The sequence below is a fragment of the Rhinatrema bivittatum genome, chromosome 9 (assembly GCF_901001135.1).
Source record: "Rhinatrema bivittatum chromosome 9, aRhiBiv1.1, whole genome shotgun sequence".
NCBI classification, from domain to species: domain Eukaryota; kingdom Metazoa; phylum Chordata; class Amphibia; order Gymnophiona; family Rhinatrematidae; genus Rhinatrema; species Rhinatrema bivittatum.
The window spans coordinates 28,837,289-28,859,065 of NC_042623.1; the positions used below are offsets into that span (position 1 = coordinate 28,837,289).

General features: G+C 47.0%; 1 protein-coding gene across 1 annotated transcript in view; it reads left to right on the plus strand.

Moving 5' to 3' along the window:
* SND1 (staphylococcal nuclease and tudor domain containing 1) overlaps positions 1 to 21,777 on the plus strand; it is a 1,835,638-nt gene that overhangs the window by 1,751,849 nt on the left and 62,012 nt on the right. The window contains exons 21-22 of the mRNA XM_029615915.1: positions 13,796 to 13,909; positions 14,600 to 14,803. Of these exons, the coding sequence (XP_029471775.1) occupies positions 13,796 to 13,909; positions 14,600 to 14,803 (318 nt within the window). The remainder of the gene's footprint in view (positions 1 to 13,795; positions 13,910 to 14,599; positions 14,804 to 21,777) is intronic.

Consider the following 21,777-nt stretch of genomic DNA (forward strand, 5'->3'; position numbering starts at 1 on the left):
GAAGGAAGGGGATTTGGGGAGCAAGGCTGCTGGGGACTGAGGGGGGAGAGGGAATGAGGTTGCTGGGGAGGGGAGAGGGAGCAAGGCTGCTGGGGGACCTGGGAGAGGAGAAGGGAGCGAGGCTGCTGGGGACTGGGAGAGGAGAGGGAGCGAGGCTGCTGGGGACTGGGAGGGGAGAGAGATCGAGGCTGCTGGGGACTGGGAGGGGAGAGAGAATGAGGCTGCTGGGGACCTGGGAGGGAAGATGGAGCGAGGCTGCTGGGGACTGGGAGAGGAGAGAGAGCAAGGCTGCTGGGGACCTGGGAGGGGAGAGGGAGCGAGGCTGCTGGGGACCTGGGAGGGGAGAGGGAGCGAGGCTGCTGCGGACTGGGAGAGGAGAGAGAGCGAGGCTGCTGGGGACCTGGGAGGGGAGAGGGAGCGAGGCTGCTGGGGACTGAGAAAGGTAGGAGAGGGAGCGAGGCTGCTGGAGACTGAGAGAGTTGGAGAGGGAGCGAGGCTGCTGGAGACCTGGGAGGGGAGAGGGAGCGAGGCTGCTGGGGACTGAGAGGGAGCGAGGCTGCTGGAGACTGAGAGGGTTGGAGAGGGAGCGAGGCTGCTGGGGACCTGGGAGGGGAGAGGGAGCGAGGCTGCTGGGGACTGAGAGGGAGCGAGGCTGCTGGAGACTGGGAGAGGAGAGGGAACGAGGCTGCTGGGGACTGAGAGGGTTGGAGAGGGAGCGAGGCTGCTAGGGACTGGGAGGGGAGAGGGAGCGAGGCTGCTGGGGACTGAGAGGGTAGGAGAGTGAGACTGCTTTTGCATCTGTTTCCTTGAGATGAGTAGTGGGTAGAATTAGATTTTTATCTGTGTCATTTTTGGGAAATGTACATCTGGATTTCTTTTTTCAGTACAGGAAAAATGCAATTTTTATTTATTTCTCTGCTGTTATACTGCAGGCAGAGACTGTTTTGGGGGCTTTCCAGTTCAGCGTTTGTCTCCATTTTTCTCCTTCTGATTTGTGGTCACTTATTCTCTATTTTGTGAGGGGACAGAGCAGGCAGTGTGCTGTAATAAGACTGCAGTGATGTGTGCAGGTCTGGAAAAAAGGACACATTTGGAATGTTTTGTTTTTTTTTTTCTTTTCCCCCTGATGGTCAGAAGTGGAAAACGTGGACATTTGGAAGAACTGTGACGTAACTGACTCTTGGTCTCCAGCTTTATCAGAGGAATGGTTTTGTTTGCTTGCAGTATCACAGAGTCGGAAGGGGTAAAGGGAACTCTATAGGCGGGGCTGTCTGCAGGCAGGGAAGCTTGTGCCCCATAGGCAGCTACAACAGTCTGTCAGTTCGTTTCCTTTCTGGGGTTTGTGTTAGTGTGATTTTCAGTGACTGCAAGCATTTCTCCACGAAGAAAGGTGGGCGCAGGGGGGGGGGGGGGGGGGACAGCACAAATGCGTTGGTCCCCGGGCACCGGAGACACTTGCTACGCCTCTGCTGCAAGGTTTCTCTCTCTCTCTTCTTATCCAGGACAGTCTCTCTTTCTTAGTCCTGGCAAGGAGAGCATGCAAAATACTCTCTTAGTTCCTGGCCTCACCCCACCTTTCTCGCATCTAACCTCAAAGCTGTGTAATTGGCCATACCAGCATTGCTGGTTATTTAGATTATCGCCCAGGTCCCTGCGCAACCTGCCAGACAGAGACCCTGGCTGCTGGTCTGATACTACCATCACAACCTGATCTGTACAGCAACACCCCCTGCCATTTCATTGCTTGACACCCTGCTTCCTTGCACGCACTTCCCCCTAGTAACAGAGTCCCAGCCGGTAGTGAGCAGATACTGTCCATGGTGCTGAACCATATTCACATTCACCGGGCAGTCAGCTCAGAATTTTCGCTTTCTGTTTATCAACCATGGCTATCCCATCATCAGCTCTCTCTTAATTTAGAAAAAAACTGGAAATATTTTGAAGAGGTTTTCTGCTCCAGAGGATCCAGTGGAATTTAATTTTGAGGGCTCCACTTTATCAGTGACATCCCAAGTCCGTAATCTTAGAGTAATCCCTGATTCTGAGCTTTCTATGAAACCTCGTGTTCCTGCCCTCATGAAGACCACCTGTTTTAAACTGTGCATGTTGCGAAGGTTGAAACCATCACTTAATAGCAATGATTTTCATTCTTTGTTACAGGCCATGTTGCTTGCGAGCCTAGATTATTGTAATTCTTTGTTGATTGGCCTCCCAGTGTCCACTTTAAGGGCCATTCAAATAATTCAAAATGCAGCAGCTAGACTATTCATGAGCAGTAAATCTTTTGAACATATAAACTCCCGTGATTTCTGCCCCTACATTGGCTCCCTATGAAATGGTACATAAAGTATAACATTTCAACATTAGTTTATAAATTAATTAACAATAATTGTTCAGGTCCTTGGATCAGTCCTTTGCTTTGGATCTATGTTGATGATATTCAGTATTTTATCACTAAACTTTCTTCATGGTCAGCAACCAGCAAGTATTTGAATATAAGCTTTTCCACTATTCAAGCTTGGCTAACTGATAATCATCTAACGCTGAATATTGAAAAAACAGAAATTCTAGTTTTGAGCAGGCTTCCTGTGAATGATATCCTTGCAGTTTTTAATCTTCCAGGTGTGACATCAAAGTGTCCTTTTTCCTATGGAATTTAGGGATTATTTTGGCCACATGCTGACTATAAAACACCAGTTGAAATCAGTTATGAAACTAAAGATTTTATGCAAATTAAAACCTATTTTACCTGCTCATGATTTCCAAATTATTGTACTTACTTGGATAATAAATGGGTTAGACTACTGTAATTCACTATTTGTTTGTCTTCAAGCCAATCAGCTGCCTGCTCTGCAGATAGTGCAGAATTCTGTAGATAGAATTAAAGGTGGTCTTAGCAGTCGGGATCATATTTACCCCAGTTTTGTAATGCTTTCATTGGCTGCCTATAAGTTGATGTATTAAATTTAAGATTGAAATGTTGGTTCACAAGTTTTTGAATAACAATATACCTTGGATTAATTCAGTACAATAAATTTAAACTCTTTCCTGTCTGCTCCATTTGGGTAATAAATTGCTGCTTGAGATACCCTCATTTCAACTGATCTATGTAGATGAGGCTCATGAACGTGCCTTCTCGGTAGATGGATCATTATTGTGGAATACCCTTCATGAAGAGATCAGAGGCCTTACCTGTAATTCTACTTTCAAAAAGGCAGTAAAAAAAAAGTGTTGTTTTTTTTTAAAAGATGTTTATAGGGAAGTTAGCGCTCCCTTAACCTTCTTAATAGGTTTTCTTAGAGTTGAAGGTTTTAAAGATTTCTTTTATTGGCACTTTTTACAGCAGAATTTTTACCTTTTAGTCTCTAGCGGTCTGTTGTTGTTGTTTTTTTGTTTGTTTGTTTTGTTTTTGGGGGGGGGGGTTGTTTTTTTTTTATTTTGGTTTTTTGGGGGGGGGTTTGGTTTAAAATTTATTCCATCCAGGAACTTTATCTCTCTAGCATGCCCTGATGTTTCACTTACCCAATCATTATTAGGGTAATTGAAATCTCCCATTATTACTGAACTACCAGTTTGGTTAGCTTCCCTAATTTAGCATTTCACTGTCCGTCTCATCATCTTGGCCAGGTGGATGGTAGTATACTCCTATCGCTATACTCTTCCCCAACACACATGGGATTTCTACCCATAAAGATTTGATTGTGCATTTAGTCTTTTGTAGGATCTTTATCCTGTTGCACTCTGTCATCCCAGACATAAAGCGCCACCCTGCCACCAAGATGCTCTTCTCTGTCATTGCAATATAATTTGTACCCCGGTATAGCACTATCTTATTGGCTATCTTCTTTCCACCATGTGTCTGAGATGCCAATTAAGACTGTCATCATTCACTGCTATGCACTCTAATTCTCCCATCTGACTTCTTGCATTAGCATACAAACATTTCAAAGTGTGTTTTTTGTTTGTATTTTCATTCTACTTTTCAGTTGACAGAGATAAATGAGAATCTTTTAGCTCAGATGAGTTTTTAATTATAGGCACTTGGACTACTTTTCTTATTATTGGAACCTATCTGTTGGGATGCCCTAACTCTAATGCTTCAATAGTATCCTTTGAGGATACCTGCCTCTAAACCATGCACTGCTGAGTGACTGTCTGCGTTCCCCTTTGTTCTAGTTTAAAAACTGCTCTATCTCCTTTTTAATGGTTAGCTCCAGCAGTCTAGTTTCACCCTGGATAAGGTGGAACCCCATCCCTTTGGAAAAGACTCCCCCCTTCCCCAAAAGGTTCCCCAGTTCCTTACAAAACTGAATCCCTCTTCCCTGCACCATCATCTCATCCACGCATTGAGACTCCGGAGCTCCGCTTGCCTCTGGGGATCTGCGCATGGAACAGGGAGCATTTCAGAGAACACTATCCTGGAGGTTCTGGATTTCAGCTTTTTACTTAAAGATCCTAAATTCAGCTTCCAGAACCCCCTCCCACATTTTCCTATGTCATTGGTGCCGCATGTACCACAACAGCCAGCTCCTCCCAGCAATGTCTAAAATCCTATCTAGGTGATGCATGAGTTCTGCCACCTTCGCGCCAGGTAGGCATGTTACCAGGTGATCCTCACACCCACCAGCCACCCAGCTGTCTACATTCCTAATAATCGAATCGCCAACTATGTCGACCGATCTAACCCTTCCCTCCTGGGCAGTAGCCTTGGGAGACACATCCTTGGTGTGAGAGGACAATGCACCACCTGGAGAGCATGTCCTTGCTACAGGATCATTTCCTGCTGCACCAGGTTGATGTTCTCCGATCATGAGACCTTCCTCCTCCAAGGCAGCACCAAGGCTGCCAGACTGGAGCTGGGACTTGGCTACTGTGTCCCTGAAGGTCTCATCTATATACCTCTCTGTCTGCCTCAGCTTCTCCAAGTCTGCCACTCTAGCTCCAGAGATCAGACTCATTCTCTGAGAGACAGAAGCTCTTTGCATTGGGTCCTTGTTGATGTGGCACAGTTCACAAAAGTCCCAAAAACCTATTTTTTCAAGAAAGCTTTTACCAAAAAGTCAATTTAATTGTAGTTCAAATTTGGCTAAAGCTGTGTTACTTTTATTTTGGTTTTTTTATGATTTTGTTATGCTTATGTATATGCTATTTTTTTATTTTTATAGTTTTATTTTTATTGGTTTTTTGTCATTTCATTTTAACACTGTCCTAATTTGTATATTTTTATTTGTTCTTATGCGTCATGTATGTATTTATGGAATCTGCTGTGAACCTCAGAGTATGTGAAATATATATTTTTAAAAATAAATAAAATTCCCAATTACAATGCTGATAGTAAATTCTGAGGGGGCAATGTAATAAGGTGTGTTAGCTGAACACACAGTTTTGTGCACAATTTAATAATGATTTTGGAGCATGAAAATGTGTGCACATGTAGAAGTAAAATTTGCAGACAAATTAGCAATCATCTATGTAGGCCCCATGTTAATGACTGCATTAGCTATTACTCCCCAGTACAAGGAGGTTTATTAAAGTCCTGAATGCTTAACTCATATTTTTTTTAGTGCTGACAGTTCAACTCCTGGATTAGAGATGGAGGAAATTTAATTCACATTTCTGGGGCTAGTGTTAGTCTGTGATGCTGATCCAGGATGGGTCTCCCTTGTCCAAAGTGGACCACTGGACTGGGACCTGCAGGTACAGGACTACACTGGCACAGCACCATAGACTATCACGAGGCCTAGAAATATGAGTTAACTCCTGGGTGAGAGGTGGAATAAAAGTTTAAAAAAATATGGACTAAACACTGGAGTACCCAAGTCCAGACTGCCAAGCTTGAAGGACTCAGCTCTGAGACCCCTATAACCCATGTTTGCACTAATACTCCCCACCCAACTACTTACCCCACCCTTCCATTAACACATCCCCCCATGTCTTCCTTTTTATTTTAGTACACATTGATCGTGTTTTATGTTCTGAAATCATGTTGGGGTCTATATAATAAAATGCAGTAGGCTGAATGCACATTTTCACTCACATATATGCACAATTTTTTAAACTCACAATGCATTTGCATACCATTAGCTTACTGTGTGTGTGGGGGGGGGGGTACTCGTTTTTCAGCACATGTGTAAATAAAATATGCACTAGGATTTAGGGCACGTTCTTTACTTACATTTTATTACATCGCCCTTGAGTAAGTTACAGAGGACGGATGTATATGAACTATAATGGTGGAAGGAGAAATTGAAACCAGAATGAGAAATTCATCACTCTGGTACTCTGAATGGTGCATGCAGGACTAGTGATATCTGTCAGCCATCACCTTGATACCTATGCATCATATTAAAGAAGTTCCCACTCTTACAGACATTTTACATTGTTTACTCTAAATAATTCAAATAAACTTGGACTTATAAAACTGCAGACAATGGGTGAGGGATTGTCTGGGATTCTATAGCAACAGTGTCCCTGGGATAGAGGTGCTACTGTTTACCATTAGAAGAAGTGGTGGAAAGGCAGAGATGCTCATGGATGAGATTAACTTTAATTTACTAATCTCATTCTCTGGTTGTGATCTAATTGATTCAAGAATGAGAACTAAAATCTCTCACTGGAGTCGTGTGCTAAGGGAAACCTAGTATTCACTATTGCAATAGACCGATGATTAAGTTCTGATTAAAAAACGTAGGTTTTACTTTCTGTTTGCATTCCCTTGCAAGTTTTCTGTGCCCCACATTGGCTTGGTGAGAGAAAGAGATGTATTGGTGCCTCCTCCTCAGCTGCAAAAGAGAAGCCCCGTGGTTAGCATAGGATCCACACTCGTTCCTGCCTTGACAGGCCACAGAAGAGCTGGCAGGCGGGCACTGTGAGAACACGTGCTCCCGGTCCCTGTGGCCGGTCCTCTTCCCCATTGGCTGACATGGAATGCCTTTTGTCTATATGATACCATCTTAGTCATACCTGCTGCAGCCCAATGGAGATGAGGTGGGGGGCAGGCAGGATGAGGATCGGGAAGAACCTGGGAAGAAATGAGAGAGGATAGAGAATTGGACGCATGATGCAGGGGATGAAGATAGAGAGTGAAAGATGAATAGCGATACTGTATGGGCAAGAGGCTAGACTAATGACAGATTGACGTTCATAAAATATCTTTCAGTCTGCCAGAGGACAGTGACCACCTGAGGTACAGCTTTACACCTGGCACGGCATGGCAGTGATATGTCAGTAACTGTGACTTCCCTGAGGTGCAGCGTCAGGGTCACCCAAAGGTGTGTGAATAGCCTGACAAGGGGACAGTGATCCACACCCCAAGGTACAGCTTCAGAACAGGTTCCATGCAGTAGGGAAATGGCCAGGCCACGGGACTCTGTAGCCAGAACCTCCTGCCCGATGCTGATCTGCATGCATGTGCCCAGCCAGGTCTGGCACCCTGCCCAGCTGTTTGCCTGGAGGAGTCAGGGCAGCGCGGCCACAGGAGGAGTTACTAAATGTGCTGCTGCACGTGCCCTGTGGATTCTGGCACAGACGGGTGATTAGTAGAAAAGTGTTAGTTTCCCTCCTCCTACAAAGCCATTAGGAGAGGGGGCTGCAGACTGTTGGGATAACACAGTTAATCAGTATAAGAACTGTTTTGCATCCTCTTGATATTTATCCACCGAAGAATGGTGGGGGGGAGGCGTGAGGCGAAGTGGTGCAGTGACTCACTGAGGTTGGGGAGGGAGGTAGGAGAAGCAGTTTAAAGACCTGGCTCGTTCTGCTCTGCTCTTTCTAATGTTAAATAATAATTGAAAATAACAGGAACTCTTTCAAGTTTAATTGCTAAATGACGTCCAGGAGTTGGATCTTTGCTTGCTTTCTTTCCGTCTTTTTTTTTTGTCTTCTTTCATTTTCTAATCATAGCTTCATCAGAATCAAAAAGAAAAACAAGGGTGAAACAAACTGTCGTCTGAAAAGACGAGGACAGTGAACCCTGGCCTAGAGCTTGCAGTTCCCTCAGGCTGTGCTTCTCTGGCAGCAGCAGAGTGATGCAGCCAAATTCAGTTTTCTCCTCCGCTTCTACAGGGCAGTGCTTCAAGGAAATATGTGATGTGCAGGTTTTCAGCACTTATTTTTAATGCTCAGATGAATTTTTTTTTAAATTCCGATGCAGTAAACTAATGCTATGCAGATGCATCTGGAGTTTAAAAAAAACTTGCAAAAACTTTAAAATGCACATTTTAACTTGGGAAGAGGGGAGGAAGGAATCCCTGGCAGGCCATAAGTGACAGCAGGCGCTGCCGCTTAGCTGGATAAATACTGATTAGAAGATAGCCGGTTAAATAGCAAACTATCCATCTACACAAGGCTGGATAACTTTACACCTGCTCTGAAGTACATCTAAATTATCCAGTGAAGTTAACTAGATCTAGCCAGATAAGTGGCTCAGTATTAAAAAACTTGCCAGTTAGATGACTTGTAAATTATTCATCTAATGGCTTTGAATATTGACCTTTATACATATACATGTGAAAGTATGGGGTTTGGCAGAGGTAAGTCGACTAGGTAAACGTGGAGTCCATATTTTGCCAGAGGAAGTGACATCATAGGTTTGGAGTTAGGGGAGGAAATACGAGGATGGGGGAGGGGCTGAAAGCTTCAGGAAAGGAAGAGATTTGAAGGACCTAAGGGGTAACTGGTAAGGTGGAGTAGTTGTTCGCAGGGGTTGGGAGGGTGTTTAAGGTGCAGGACCAAAGGCTGAATGGGAAAAAACATGTTTTTAGTAGCTTTCTGAAGGCTGGAGGGTGTGGGTCTTGTCTTATATTCAGTGGCAATGCATTCCATAGGACTGATGCACCATCTCGGAAAGTTTTCAAACTGGCGTTTACAAGGCCTTCTTCCTTCAGGGTAGGACCACTAGGTGGGTTTGTGACAGCGCGCATACGGGGCAGAATGGCAGTGGGGGGGGGAGGGGTGGTGAGATGATCGCTGTGGTAGAGAGATGCGTGGTAGAGAGAGGTCCCTGTAGGCTACAGTTCAGGTTTTGAATTTCATACTGCAGAGAGTAGGGAGCCAGTGGAGGGCCTTTAGGGTAGGTTCAATCGTGTCAAATTTGTTTTTGTTGCTCAAAGATCATGCTGCGATATTTTATACAAGTTGCAGTCTGTTCAGTTTGATGGGCATTCTGAGGAACAGTGAGTTGCAGTAGTCCCTGTGGAAAATCACAGCGGCCTGGATTACTTACTGTTGTAAAGGCTGAGTGATTGAGAAGAGACCAGAGATATCGTAGTTGGTGTGGTTTGAAGAAAGCAGCTTTAATCACTGCTCAGACTTTGGCCTCAGCTGTGAAGTTTGAGTCTAGTGAAAAACCTAGGTTTTGAACTTGATGGCTGAAGGGGAGAGCTAAACATAACCTTGGTGCCAGGGTGGGTAGGACTTGTTTTTCCAACACCAGTATTTTCTTTTAGTCTTGCTAGTTGGAGTTGCTTGCGTAAGCATTCATTGAGGCTTTTGATTGCTTTGTCTGGGTCTGGGCCAAGAGGAGTCACAGGTTGGATGCTGACTAGAGTGTGAGTGGATCATGATCTGGTGGGCCATCTAAATGTTAACAAATGTGAGGGTAAGAGCACCAGTTGTTGTGGTACACCACTTGATAACAGTGAGCCCAGGAAGACATTGTGAAGGAAGGGTTTGAACCATTGAAAGCACTGAGCCCGCTAGCCCTAGATCCTTCAAGCATGTGATTAAGAGATCATGGGCTACAGTGTTGAAATCAGCAGAGGTCCAGGAGAACTAGTATGGTGGGTTATTCATGGCCTATGCAGAGCCTTTAGTTTGTCTACTAGGCTTATTAGTACAGTCCCAGTACTGTGGTGGGGTCTGAATTTGGACTGCTGTAGGTTGAGGGCATTTGTAATCTGTTGGCATTCAGTTATCTGAAGGGACAGCTTTTTCCACGATTTTGCTTAGGGAAAGGTAGGTTGGAGCTTGGGTGGTAATTGCTAAGGTCATCTGGATCTAGGTTGTGTGTTGTTACATTGGCCTCACTTTGGCTCTTTTTAGGCTGTCAGGTATGTGCCTCTCGGTGAAAGAGGTCTATGATAACCTAGGATGGGCAGGGATCTGCCTGGCATGTAGGGGCCCCAATATCAGAGGAGAGAGCTGTGCTTTAGTGGTGGTGGTGCTGCTGCTAACCTTCATTAATCTCTCATTTCGACAGAGCCCAAGTAAAATTGCAGCCTGTTAGCTGCTGTTGTAGAATGCAAGGCAGGTATATTACACATTTATAATTCGAAAGGCATCGTTACTTGAATGACATGAAATGGAAGTCAGTAAACTTGTGCTTGCTTTCAGGTGGATGAGAAAATAACGAATACCTTTATTGTAATTTTTCAAAATATTTTAGATTATTTCATGGTCTTGCACATGATGACAGCTGCAGGAAATGGACAGTTGTCAAGTATCTTTGTGTGTGCGCGTGCATCGTGCTTTCCTCATGCTCATTAGTATTTTCAGATTAATCAGAATCTACCCTAACTGGGCTGTGGCGCCTGGAGTTCCTCCTCCTTCCCTCCATCTAGTCCATCATGACAGTCCTCCGGCTGAAAGGTAGGGACCAGCAGGGCTCCCTCCGTTACCCCAGCGCACGTGTTCTTATGAGCCAAACCAGTAGGTGCCACTGGAACTGTTTTCCCGGCTTCTGACAGTCTGAGGCGCAGGAATCCAGTCCAGTGGGTCACGGCCGTGTGCTAGCACGGGGCCCGTTCTTAAGACTGCTATGGGGGTAACAGCCTGTAGAAAAGGCAAGTCGACTTTTTCAACATTGAGCCTAGATGACAGCTGTTGGAAATGGGAGCTGTCCTTTATTCCGATACATAGGATCATACCTCCCTCAGCACTGGACACAGGAAAACAGAACAGTTTTCTGTTTAAAAATAAGACAAAGAAAACATAAGTTGAATGTTGCTTGCATAAGGGAATAATATATTTACAGCACATTTTTACTTTATGTAGCGAATTTCACACGGACATATTGCCCAAAACAGTTTAAATTCAGAGTGAAAAATGCAGTAAAATGCAATACACTAAATCAATACTTTTGAACAGATGAAACCACAGTTAGAAATGGAAAAGCTGGAATGGAGAGAGCCTGGGGTGGCAGCTAACGAGCGAGAGTTTCTCCCACCCGAGGCTGGGCCATAAGTCGGTGTTAGAAGAGCAGAAAGGCAGAGTCTGTGAGGTAGTAGATCTGGCATCTGTTTTATTTGGAGCATTGGTCTGTTATGGTTCTCCCACCCCTTTTTTTCCCCCATGGTGAATTGCTCGAGTGTGGGCAAACTGCTTGGGTGAAGCAGCAAACCTTTCAGCCTGAGATCAAAAGGAAAAGCAGGAAATCGAGAGCAGACGAAGTACATCCTGTCCCTAGGCCAGAGCCTGTGCCATGGGCAGCACAAACGCTGCGGCCTCTCCATCAGGTCCTTGATGGGAATTCAGTACTGAAAACATGCACCAAGGCCAATTCTGGAACTGAAGGGTGCAATCAGAATTAAAGTTCAAAACAAAATCCTTGAATCTAAAGTCTCATATTTTTGGAAACCCATAGGATAAGAAAAGCTATTTTTCAGGGAAGAAAACAATTATTAGCAAGCGAATTGCTTCTGCCCTTCGGTTTAGTTTACCTTTTTGACATAAACCCTTCCAGACTGAGGCTAGCTAAAGCCTGGCTGGATTTCCGAATCTGTAAAATACAAAGATATTTTGGTTGGTTGAATGTTGCTGGGATCAAGCAACAGCTCCAGCTGTTCCAGCTGCACATCCCCTTGTCCTCCGGGCTCTGTGTCACCGGATATTGTTCTTCATGGGATGGGTTGGTTGTTCGTGTTTCACAAATGACTCTGTGCCCACAGCACAAGCCAGAGACCTGCTTCCCCTCGCTAGGACCCACAGACGCAGCCTTTCACGTAAGGAGCAGGCAGACTTCCTCGCCAAAGGAAGTCCCCAGCCAAAATAATGGCTTTGGGACATGGACATCGCACGGCCACGGGACCTGTATTTATCGGTCCGTTTTGTCTGGTAATATTTATATTTGTTCTTGGCCTTTAGCACAAGGGCCACTAGAGGATGAACAGTTGGCTTTGAATGGAAATTTGTAATTATTGAACATGGTCATAATTAAAGGAGCACATCTTATAGATATAGAAAGATTAGGACAAAAAAAAAAAGAAATGAGGACATACGAATAAGACTAACAGAAGAGCTAAGAACGGGAAGAGAAGTTTTGAAGACCCCAGTTGGTTAGCAGTAGGGTTAATGAGGTTTTGCTGCATAACCTGGCTTTCGGGGCTGCCGGGTGTTGTCCGAGCTGCAGCAGATTGGGTTTTTGGTAGCTTTCTGCTTCATCCCTGACATGGTAGCTGCTCTGTTTTTTCACCCTTTGCACATAGGCGGCCTGGAGTTGCAGAAGGGTGTGTGTGTGTAGAGGGGAGGGAGTGGCCTGGGGCATAGACGTTTGCTTAACCTGTTAAAAAAAATATATATATTATGCAGCATGTTTTATTGCCCCAGCAAAGCACAATCTGGAGCGACTTACTGCCGCCGTCATTTGACTGAAACCCAGAGAGATGAGGGGCGAAGGCTGCTGATGTCACAGTTGCACTTAGGGTACAGATTTCAAGAGGCAGCTTTTGGGTACATGTAATCTGTTTCTTCAAGCATTGCAAAGCTGAAAGCCGAGGGAGGACAGGTTGGGGGGAATAGGAATGTTTTATCCTTCTAAGGCCCCCACAGTATTACCAAAAGCCTTTTCTGAGTAATTCTTCTCCCAGCTAGAACAATCACCAATTTTGGCATACCTCTTTCTTTGGCTTTCCGCGGATAAACCAGTGTCTGAGATTCTCCACAGCTCTCCCTCCCCTAGTGTAAGTCAGTCATATAATGCCCCTGTCTTTCCTGCCGCTATCTTGGTTTCTGATCTGCTGGAGCTGTGACTGCCCAGTCCACTCTCCCTCTTCCCTGCCCCATCTGATCGCAGCTACCAGTTCAGCCCCCTTCCCACTAGACGTGCAAGCTTCTCCTCCCCACCTAGCTGATGGCCCTGCAGGCTCTGTGCACCCAGCTCTCTAATTTGTACAAGGCAGGTGACTGCTGGTCTATTGTTATGGTGATGCAGCTTGGGCAGGAAAGAAAATGATCCTTTAAGAAGGGACAGCAAGGCCTTACACTGATGGGACGGAGGCATGGTCCGTGCTGCGGGGGAGGATCTGGCATTAGTCTGTTTATAGAGTAGTAAAACAAATTAAAAGATATAAATATTCCTGTCCAAAGCTTGCTAAATTCAGAGTTCAACCTCCCCACTGAAGACTCCCTGCCATTAAAGGATGAAACGACTGTGCCCCTGACTGCTTCAGTGTAGGAGTTGCTGGTGGTAATAATAACCACATTTAAAAAATAAATTGGGGGACGGGGGACATTTCAGCCATGGCACAACTGTGATAGCTAGCGGCTGTCTGAAAAGTTCACTAATGCTGGGCTCCGGAGGGAAGCGTGCGCAGTCTGAGGGTCATCACCGCCTCGGCCGGCCCGGTGCAGGTTCTGATGGGGGGGGGGGGGGTCAGAAACCCAAAAAGAGGAGGAGGAAACGACCATGCCCAACCCCACAGGTCCCCCAAATGTTCAAAGTGCTTTCACTACAGGTTCTCCGAACGCCCCGAAGTGGTTTCTACCCTGTTTTCTGTTCACAGTGCGCCTCCTTTGTGTAGTCGTTCATTGCAGGCCGCCTAGTTCTCATTTGTTCTCATTTTGTTTTCTCTCTGCACAGAGGGAGGTCCTCCCCTCCACCCGCCTGGGCACTCTCCCGCCATCCTTCAGCGTCCGCACACTCTCCGCGCAGGCTGTGGAGCACACGTTTGCCTTCATCCAGGTGCCACAGGATGTAAGTATACGATGGGGCCTGTCCTTCCAGTGCCTTGTGAGTTTTTCACTGCGCAATGCCTACCTGCATGCCCTGCAGTAATCATTAGGCCTGGCCCTCTAATCCGCTGTCTGTGCATGCTTTTTGAAGTGCTGCATGATATGTGAATTAGGACGATGATGATTGGATCCTGCTTCTTAGAACATTTGCCTTCAGTATCCCATTCCTTGCTGTGTAGAAACCCGTTGCTGTTAACCCCTTGTGGCCCGGATGCAGGACCGCACGTTTTAACCCCTGATGCATGAGCATAGCATTAGCTTACTGCATTGGGAGTTTAAACAATTTTTAACCTGTGCATTAAAACTATGCTCTGAAGGCTCTTAATGCACAGGTTATTGCATCAGCCTGCTACCGAGGAGGTAGGTGCTGGGATGGGGAAAGGGGGCACTCCTGGCTTTTCTAAGTCGATGTCAAGCGCATCAGCAGCCCCGGAAGTGATTCTGAGGAAGTTGCACCCTGCTTTCGTAGCTGCAGAAATTCACCGCAGTGCTCAGCTGGAGGGGGCAAGAAGTAGGCTAGTGAATGGCAGCTCCTTGTTGAGGGCTCCCGGGCCAGGACAAATAAGGACAGAAATTCTTCTGCTCTTCTGAGAAGGGGATGTCAGGACTTCTCATCTCTTACTAAGTCCTTTGCTCCCCTTCTTGCTGGCAGGATGACGCCCGGGCAGATGCGGTGGACAGCGTGGTGCGGGACATCCAGAACACTCAGTGCCTGCTGAACGTGGAGTATGCGGGAGTGGGCTGCTCGCACGTCACCCTGCAGTTCGCAGACTCCAAGAACGACGTGGGCCTGGGCCTGGTAAAGGAGGGCCTGGTGATGGTGGACGTTCGCAAGGAGAAGCAGTTCCAGAAAGTGGTGGGTGATGGGTCTTGCTGGGGGTCACAGGCCTGGAGGCTTGGGTGGGGGGGGCTGCTAGATGAGATCTGGTGATAAAGGGGGGATTTATGCCTAAAATACATTTTGGGGGGCAATGACAGACTTTTAGCCGTATTGTGAAGGAGGGCAATGTTTGGACAGTTGATTTTGAAAATTCTCTTCCCCCAAACATTTACTCAAAAGACGGCGGGAGCCTTCCTATTTATTTATTTTTATTTATTTAAGGTTTTTTTATACCGGCATTCAAGAACTCGTTCACATCATGTCGGTTTACAGGAAAACAGGGGTGTGAAAAATACAACCAAAAACATAAATAAACGTGATGAAGAGATGCAGTTACAATTAACAAGGGCTCAAGAACTGGGATTGTAAGAAATAAAGAAAGATAGAGGAGGTTAATTATATACAAGAGAACAAAATAAATATGGAGTCCACTATATACAGCTACTTAGCAGAGGAATTATTGATGGATCTTGTTAGGTGGAGTTTTGCTACTTGATATTTGAGATGGGCAGTGGGACGCAAAGCCTTTCACTGACGGAGCTGGGTAGTTGAGGGGTTGAGCACGGGGATATGGAGCCCGTCTCCTCTTAGATGTCTCAGGGGACTGACATATAGTGTATTTTACCTACCGTGGTCTGTGCTACCTGGGACACCGCTTTGATCAATAACGAATGAAAACGAAACATTTTGTAGAGCAGAAAGTGATAACAGTGTGGCATCTGCTGCCCATCCTGTACCTTTGCTACGGTGAGAGGATGGATAAGGGAAACATGCACTGTTGCTGCCTGGGTTTGAACCTGGTCCATGTTTGTTTTATTTAGTTATTACCGATCTAATTTGCAAAAATTAGATGAATGCTGTAGGCAGCGTACAATCAGACACAGTGTGTGTGTGTGTGTGTGCATTGCTGCTGCCTGTGCTGCACCTTTTCTGTTGGGAGGGGGGGCCAGTGTGTGGGGGAAGCTTGCATTGCTGCTGCCTATGCTGAACCTTTTGTGTGGTGGGGCAGTGTGAGACAGAAGCTTGTGATAGATACCTGTGTTGTGTATCTGTACTGGATGTGTATATTGCTGTTGCCTGTGCTGCACTGGCTGTGAGTCAGGGCAATGATTGCGAGGGGAGCTTGCCCTGCTGCCTGTGCTGTGCCTGTTCTGAGGTAAGGCAGTATTTGTGTATGTAAGGGAAGCTTGTCCTGCTGCTGCTGCCTGTGCTGTGCCTGTTGTGTGGTGAGGCAGAGTATGTATATGTGTGTGTGAGGGAAGCTTGTCCTGCTGTTGCTGCTGCCTGTGCTGTGCCTGTTGTGTGGTGAGGCAGAGTATGTATATGTGTGTGTGAGGGAAGCTTGTCCTGCTGTTGCTGCTGCCTGTGCTGTGCCTGTTGTGTGGTGAGGCAGAGTATGTATATGTGTGTGTGTGAGGGAAGCTTGTCCTGCTGATGCTGCCTGTGCTGTGCCTGTTCTGTGGTGAGGTAGAGTATGTATATGTGTGTGGGGGGGAAGCTTGTCCTGCTGCTGCTGCCTGTGCTGTGCCTGTTCTGTGGTGAGGTAAAGTATGTATATGTGTGTGTGTGTGAAGGAAGCTTGTCCTGCTGCTGCTGCCTGTGCTGTGCCTGTTCTGTGGTGGGGCAGTGTGTGTGAGGGAAGCTTGTCCTGCTGCTGCTGCCTGTGCTGTGCCTGTTCTGTGGTGAGGCAGAGTATGTATATGTGTGTGTGAGGGAAGCTTGTCCTGCTGCTGCTTCCTGTGCTGTGCCTGTTCTGTGGTGAGGCAGAGTATGTGTGTGTGAGGGAAGCTTGTCCTGCTGCTGCTGCTTGTGCTGTGTCTGTTCTGTGGTGAGGCAGAGTATGTATATGTGTGTGTGTGTGTGTGTGTGTGTGAGGGAAGCTTGTCCTGCTGATGCTGCCTGTGCTGTGCCTGTTCTGTGGTGAGGCAGAGTATGTATGTGTGTGTGTGTGTGTGTGAGGGAAGCTTGTCCTGCTGCTGCTGCTTGTGCTGTGTCTGTTCTGTGGTGAGGCAGAGTATGTATATGTGTGTGTGAGGGAAGCTTATCCTGCTGCTGCTTCCTGTGCTGTGCCTGTTCTGTGGTGAGGCAGAGTATGTATATGTGTGTGTGTGAGGGAAGCTTATCCTGCTGCTGCTTCCTGTGCTGTGCCTGTTCTGTGGTGAGGCAGAGTATGTATATGTGTGTGTGTGAGGGAAGCTTGTCCTGCTGATGCTTCCTGTGCTGTGCCTGTTCTGTGGTGAGGCAGAGTATGTATATGTGTGTGTGAGGGAAGCTTATCCTGCTGCTGCTTCCTGTGCTGTGCCTGTTCTGTGGTGAGGCAGAGTATGTATATGTGTGTGTGAGGAAAGCTTGTCCTGCTGCTGCTGCCTGTGCTGTGCCTATTGTGTGGTGAGGCAGAGTATGTATATGTCTGTGTGAGGGAAGCTTAGCCTGCTGCTGCTTCCTGTGCTGTGCCTGTTGTGTGGTGAGGCAGAGTATGTATATGTGTGTGTGTGTGTGTGTGAGGGAAGCATGTCCTGCTGCTGCTGCCTGTGCTGTGCCTGTTCTGTGGTGAGGCAGAGTGTGTGTGGGAGGTGGAGGAGAGAGATTGCCCCCCCATGCTACATCAGTTCCTTTGTACAGATCAAGGACTGCAGTGTCCAGTGATGTTAGTCTGAGAGCTTTGATGCTCCCCGCTCCAAAAACAGGCCTGGTACTTGAACTGAGCATGCATGAAAGAAAGGTCAATCTGAAGCAAATGCTGAGTGGTGTAAGTGGAATTCTGGTCTCATTAGACTCTCTTTACTCTCCTATAGCAGTCCAGGGCTGACGCACAGTCCATAAATCACTCCACACCATGGGGTGTTATATCAAGTTATAAATGCAGGAGCTAGTTTGCATATTTTTCCCCCTCTGTTATTTGCTTTGTTTGTTCTTTTATAGTAATGGCATTTTTCATGCCGCTCTCCATGTATTATTTACAATGCTAAGGAGTTTGGAAATTAGGGCTTTGATTTCCAGCGTCCTGCTTTTTTAGGCATTGTGCTGTGATTGCCAGCCTGGGCTGGAGGAACACTTGCAGATGCTAAGCACCTCGGTTGCTGGGTGATCATTCCCAGTTCTAGGTGTGAGTTCCAGTCGTGCCTCCCCAGCCAGCTCTGGGGTATCTGCTTTGATATCGGGGAGGGCATTTGCTTCAAACCAGGATTTGTTTCCGTGGCTCAGCAGTGGTCATTGCAGTTGCTCTGGAGACTGCTTCTCTGTGGCCCAAGCAGCTCCCCAGAGCCATGAAAGGCGCAATGTGCACTGCAGCACCCAGTGATTTTCCCTCCACAGGGAAATAATGCTGCCGTCGTGCCTTACAAAGCCTCCTCTGATTCAGATGAGCGATTACTCTGATGCTTCCATACTGTGATGAAATCTGCTATAAATAGCTTTTTAAAGCCATTTTTATTTTTGGGGGTAAATTTCTATGTTGGTAAGATCCTCTTGTCTTCAATAGGTGACCCCACTGACGTTTGGGGACCTGCTGATGTGTTTTCCCTTACTTATGGATAAAGGTGTCCAGTAAATAACTACAGCCAATGATGAGCGCCGACATTTAGCGGCAATTTGTCTGGCTAAGATCAGACTTGACCAGGCAAATGGCATGATTTGAGATTCTCGCTAGCTGACTGCCTTCGAGTTCTCTGGCTAAGTAGTTAGCTGGCTAGAACATATCCAGATAACTTAGAGACATTCTGAGAGCATTTAAGGGCAGCGTTAAGTTAGTCGGGTAACTTAATCCAGCTAACTGTGGTCGTGCCATTGAGCAATCCTAAAGTTAGCGGGATAAACTTGTCTGGCTAACTTTAAGGTAGGCAGCCACATTCAGCAGCGGTGCTGTCGCATTACTGAATATCTCAACAAAGTTAGCCAGAACAGTGTCCTCTTCATAGGCTTTTCAATACCGCAGTTCCTGCAGCTTTCCATTTGGGACCCACTTTTGCGCCATAACAAAAACCAGAGGACTGGCCACAGATTGTATTGAAATTGGAATACAGAGGTTTCCTTCTCGTCAGATGTTGCCAGTGTGATGCAGAAATCTTAGAGGCTTTACCCTGCTGCTGCCTCAGGACTGTGCTCTGAAGGTGGGATCGTCCTTTCTGAGAGGGACAGCACCAGTTCGGCATCCTCTCACCCCGGAGTCAGGTCCCTATTGGGCTCAGTGTACTCCAGCACATGAGCCACTCATCTTCCGCTCCAGTCCTTCACCCACTAATGGTATCCGGATAGTGATGTTTTCCAAGCTGGAACAGAAGTGACATGGGAGCTAGTAACAGCTATCCATAACCTCCATCCTGTTATTCTTCTGCTCACTGTGCTCTTGGGAGACGCTTCTTCCTCTAAATCATAGAGGCCACATGTTCGCAAGATATCAAACTGGCAAAGAGCTGAATGCCCTTTAACTAAACTCTTTACTGTCGGTTTTGGAAGAATCCTTGCCAAAGCAGTGAACGTATCATATTGATCGTATAGGTGGCCATACATTGAGTGTCAGGACCTCCTGTACCTTCTGCTTGTTTGGATTCAATTATAAAACAAGTGCATCAAGGAGGAGAGGATATCCTGAGTGAGAGGGAGAGAGCATGTCAGAATGGAACAAATAAATCCAGGAGTACCTGTTACTTCAGTGGGCTTCTGCTGATGGTGGTCATAATCGATGATGTGTGATATCACTGTTCACTAAAATGACTGTCAGAGGGCCTGCATAAATACAGTAGTGACAAATGGAAAATGAACATGAATTTATTCCCTGAAGACATGTTTTGCTGTACACTGCTCTTGATTATAGCCTAAGGAAAGGACACAGATGAACAGTTACATCCCAGAGAAAAGGCAGTTTTCTTATAATGCCGCTCAGCCCAAGGAGAAGTCAGGACACAGGATTATTGCATGAGGAGCAGATAGTTGTCCAGTATTACACACAGGGATACAAGCAGAGGAAACAGAATGCAGTGGTACGCAGAATTGCACTGCATGCAGGATTACAGCAGGAGCAATGAGTGGACCTCCTTCAGCATAATATGCAGGACTACAATCAGAGGACCAACTCGTGTTCCACAGCACTGCATGCAGGATTACAGCAGGAGCAATGAGTGGACCTCCTGCAGCACAGTATCAGGACTACAGCCAGAGGAACAGCATGTCTCGTGCAGCACTGCATGCAGAAATACAGCCAGAGAAAAGAGCAGGTCTCCCAGAGCACTGCATGCAGAAATACAGCCAGAGAAAAGAGCAGGTCTCCCAGAGTGCTGCATGCAGAAGTACAGCCAGAGAAAAGAGCAGGTCTCCCAGAGCACTGCATGCAGAAATACAGCCAGAGCAGGTCTCCCAGAGCTCTGCATGCAGTACAGCCAGAGAAAAGAGCAGGTCTCCCAGAGCGCTGCATGCAGAAATACAGCCAGAGAAAAGAGCAGGTCTCCCAGAGCACTGCATGCAGAAATACAGCCAGAGAAAAGAGCAGGTCTCCCAGAGCACTGTTTGCAGAAATACAGCCAGAGAAAAGAGCAGGTCTCCCAGAGCTCTGCATGCAGTACAGCCAGAGAAAAGAGCAGGTCTCTCAGAGCGCTGCATGTAGAAATACAGCCAGAGAAAAGAGCAGCTGACCCAGAGCACTGCATACAGGATTACAGCTGGAAGGAACGAGCAGGTCTCCCAGAGCGCTGCATGCAGAAGTACAGCCAGAGAAAAAAGCAGGTCTCCCAGAGCACTGCATGCAGAAGTACAGCCAGAGAAAAGAGCAGGTCTCCCAGAGCACTGCATGCAGAAATACAGCCAGAGAAAAGAGCAAGTCTCCCAGAGCACTGCATGCAGAAATACAGCCAGAGAAAAGAGCAGGTCTCCCAGAGCACTGTTTGCAGAAATACAGCCAGAGAAAAGAGCAGGTCTCCCAGAGCTCTGCATGCAGTACAGCCAGAGAAAAGAGCAGCTGACCCAGAGCACTGCATACAGGATTACAGCTGGAGGAAAGAGCAGGTTTCCCAGAGCACTGCATACAGAAGTACAGCCGGAGATAAGAGCAGGTCTCCCAGAGCACTGCATGCAGAAGTACAGCTGGAAGAAAGAGCAGGTCTCCCAGAGCACTGCATGCAGGATTACAGCCGGAGGAAAGAGCAGGTCTCCCAGAGCACTGCATGCAGGATTACAGCCGGAGGAAAGAGCAGGTCTCCCAGAGCGCTGCATGCAGGATTACAGCCGGAGGAAAGAGCAGGTCTCCCAGAGCACTGCATGCAGAGGTGAAAGAGCAGGTCTCCCAGAGCGCTACATGCAGAGGTGAAAGAGCAGGTCTCCCAGAGCACTACATGCAGAGGTGAAAGAGCAGGTCTCCCAGAGCGCTGCATGCAGGATTACAGCTGGAAGAAAGAGCAGGTCTCCCAAAGCGCTGCAAGCAGAGGTGAAAGAGCAGGTCTCCCAGAGCGCTACATGCAGAAGTGAAAGAGCAGGTCTCCCAGAGCACTGCATGCAGAGGTGAAAGAGCAGGTCTTTCAGAGCACTGCATGCAGAGGTGAAAGCGCAGGTCTCCCAGAGCGCTACATGCAGGATTACAGCTGGAAGAAAGAGCAGGTCTCCCAGAGCACTGCATGCAGGATTACAGCTGGAAGAAAGAGCAGGTCTCCCAGAGCACTGCATGCAGAAATACAGCCAGAGAAAAGAGCAGGTCTCCCAGAGCACTGTTTGCAGAAATACAGCCAGAGAAAAGAGCAGGTCTCCCAGAGCTCTGCATGCAGTACAGCCAGAGAAAAGAGCAGGTCTCCCAGAGCGCTGCATGTAGAAATACAGCCAGAGAAAAGAGCAGCTGACCCAGAGCACTGCATACAGGATTACAGCTGGAGGAAAGAGCAGGTTTCCCAGAGCACTGCATACAGAAGTACAGCCGGAGATAAGAGCAGGTCTCCCAGAGCACTGCATGCAGAAGTACAGCTGGAAGA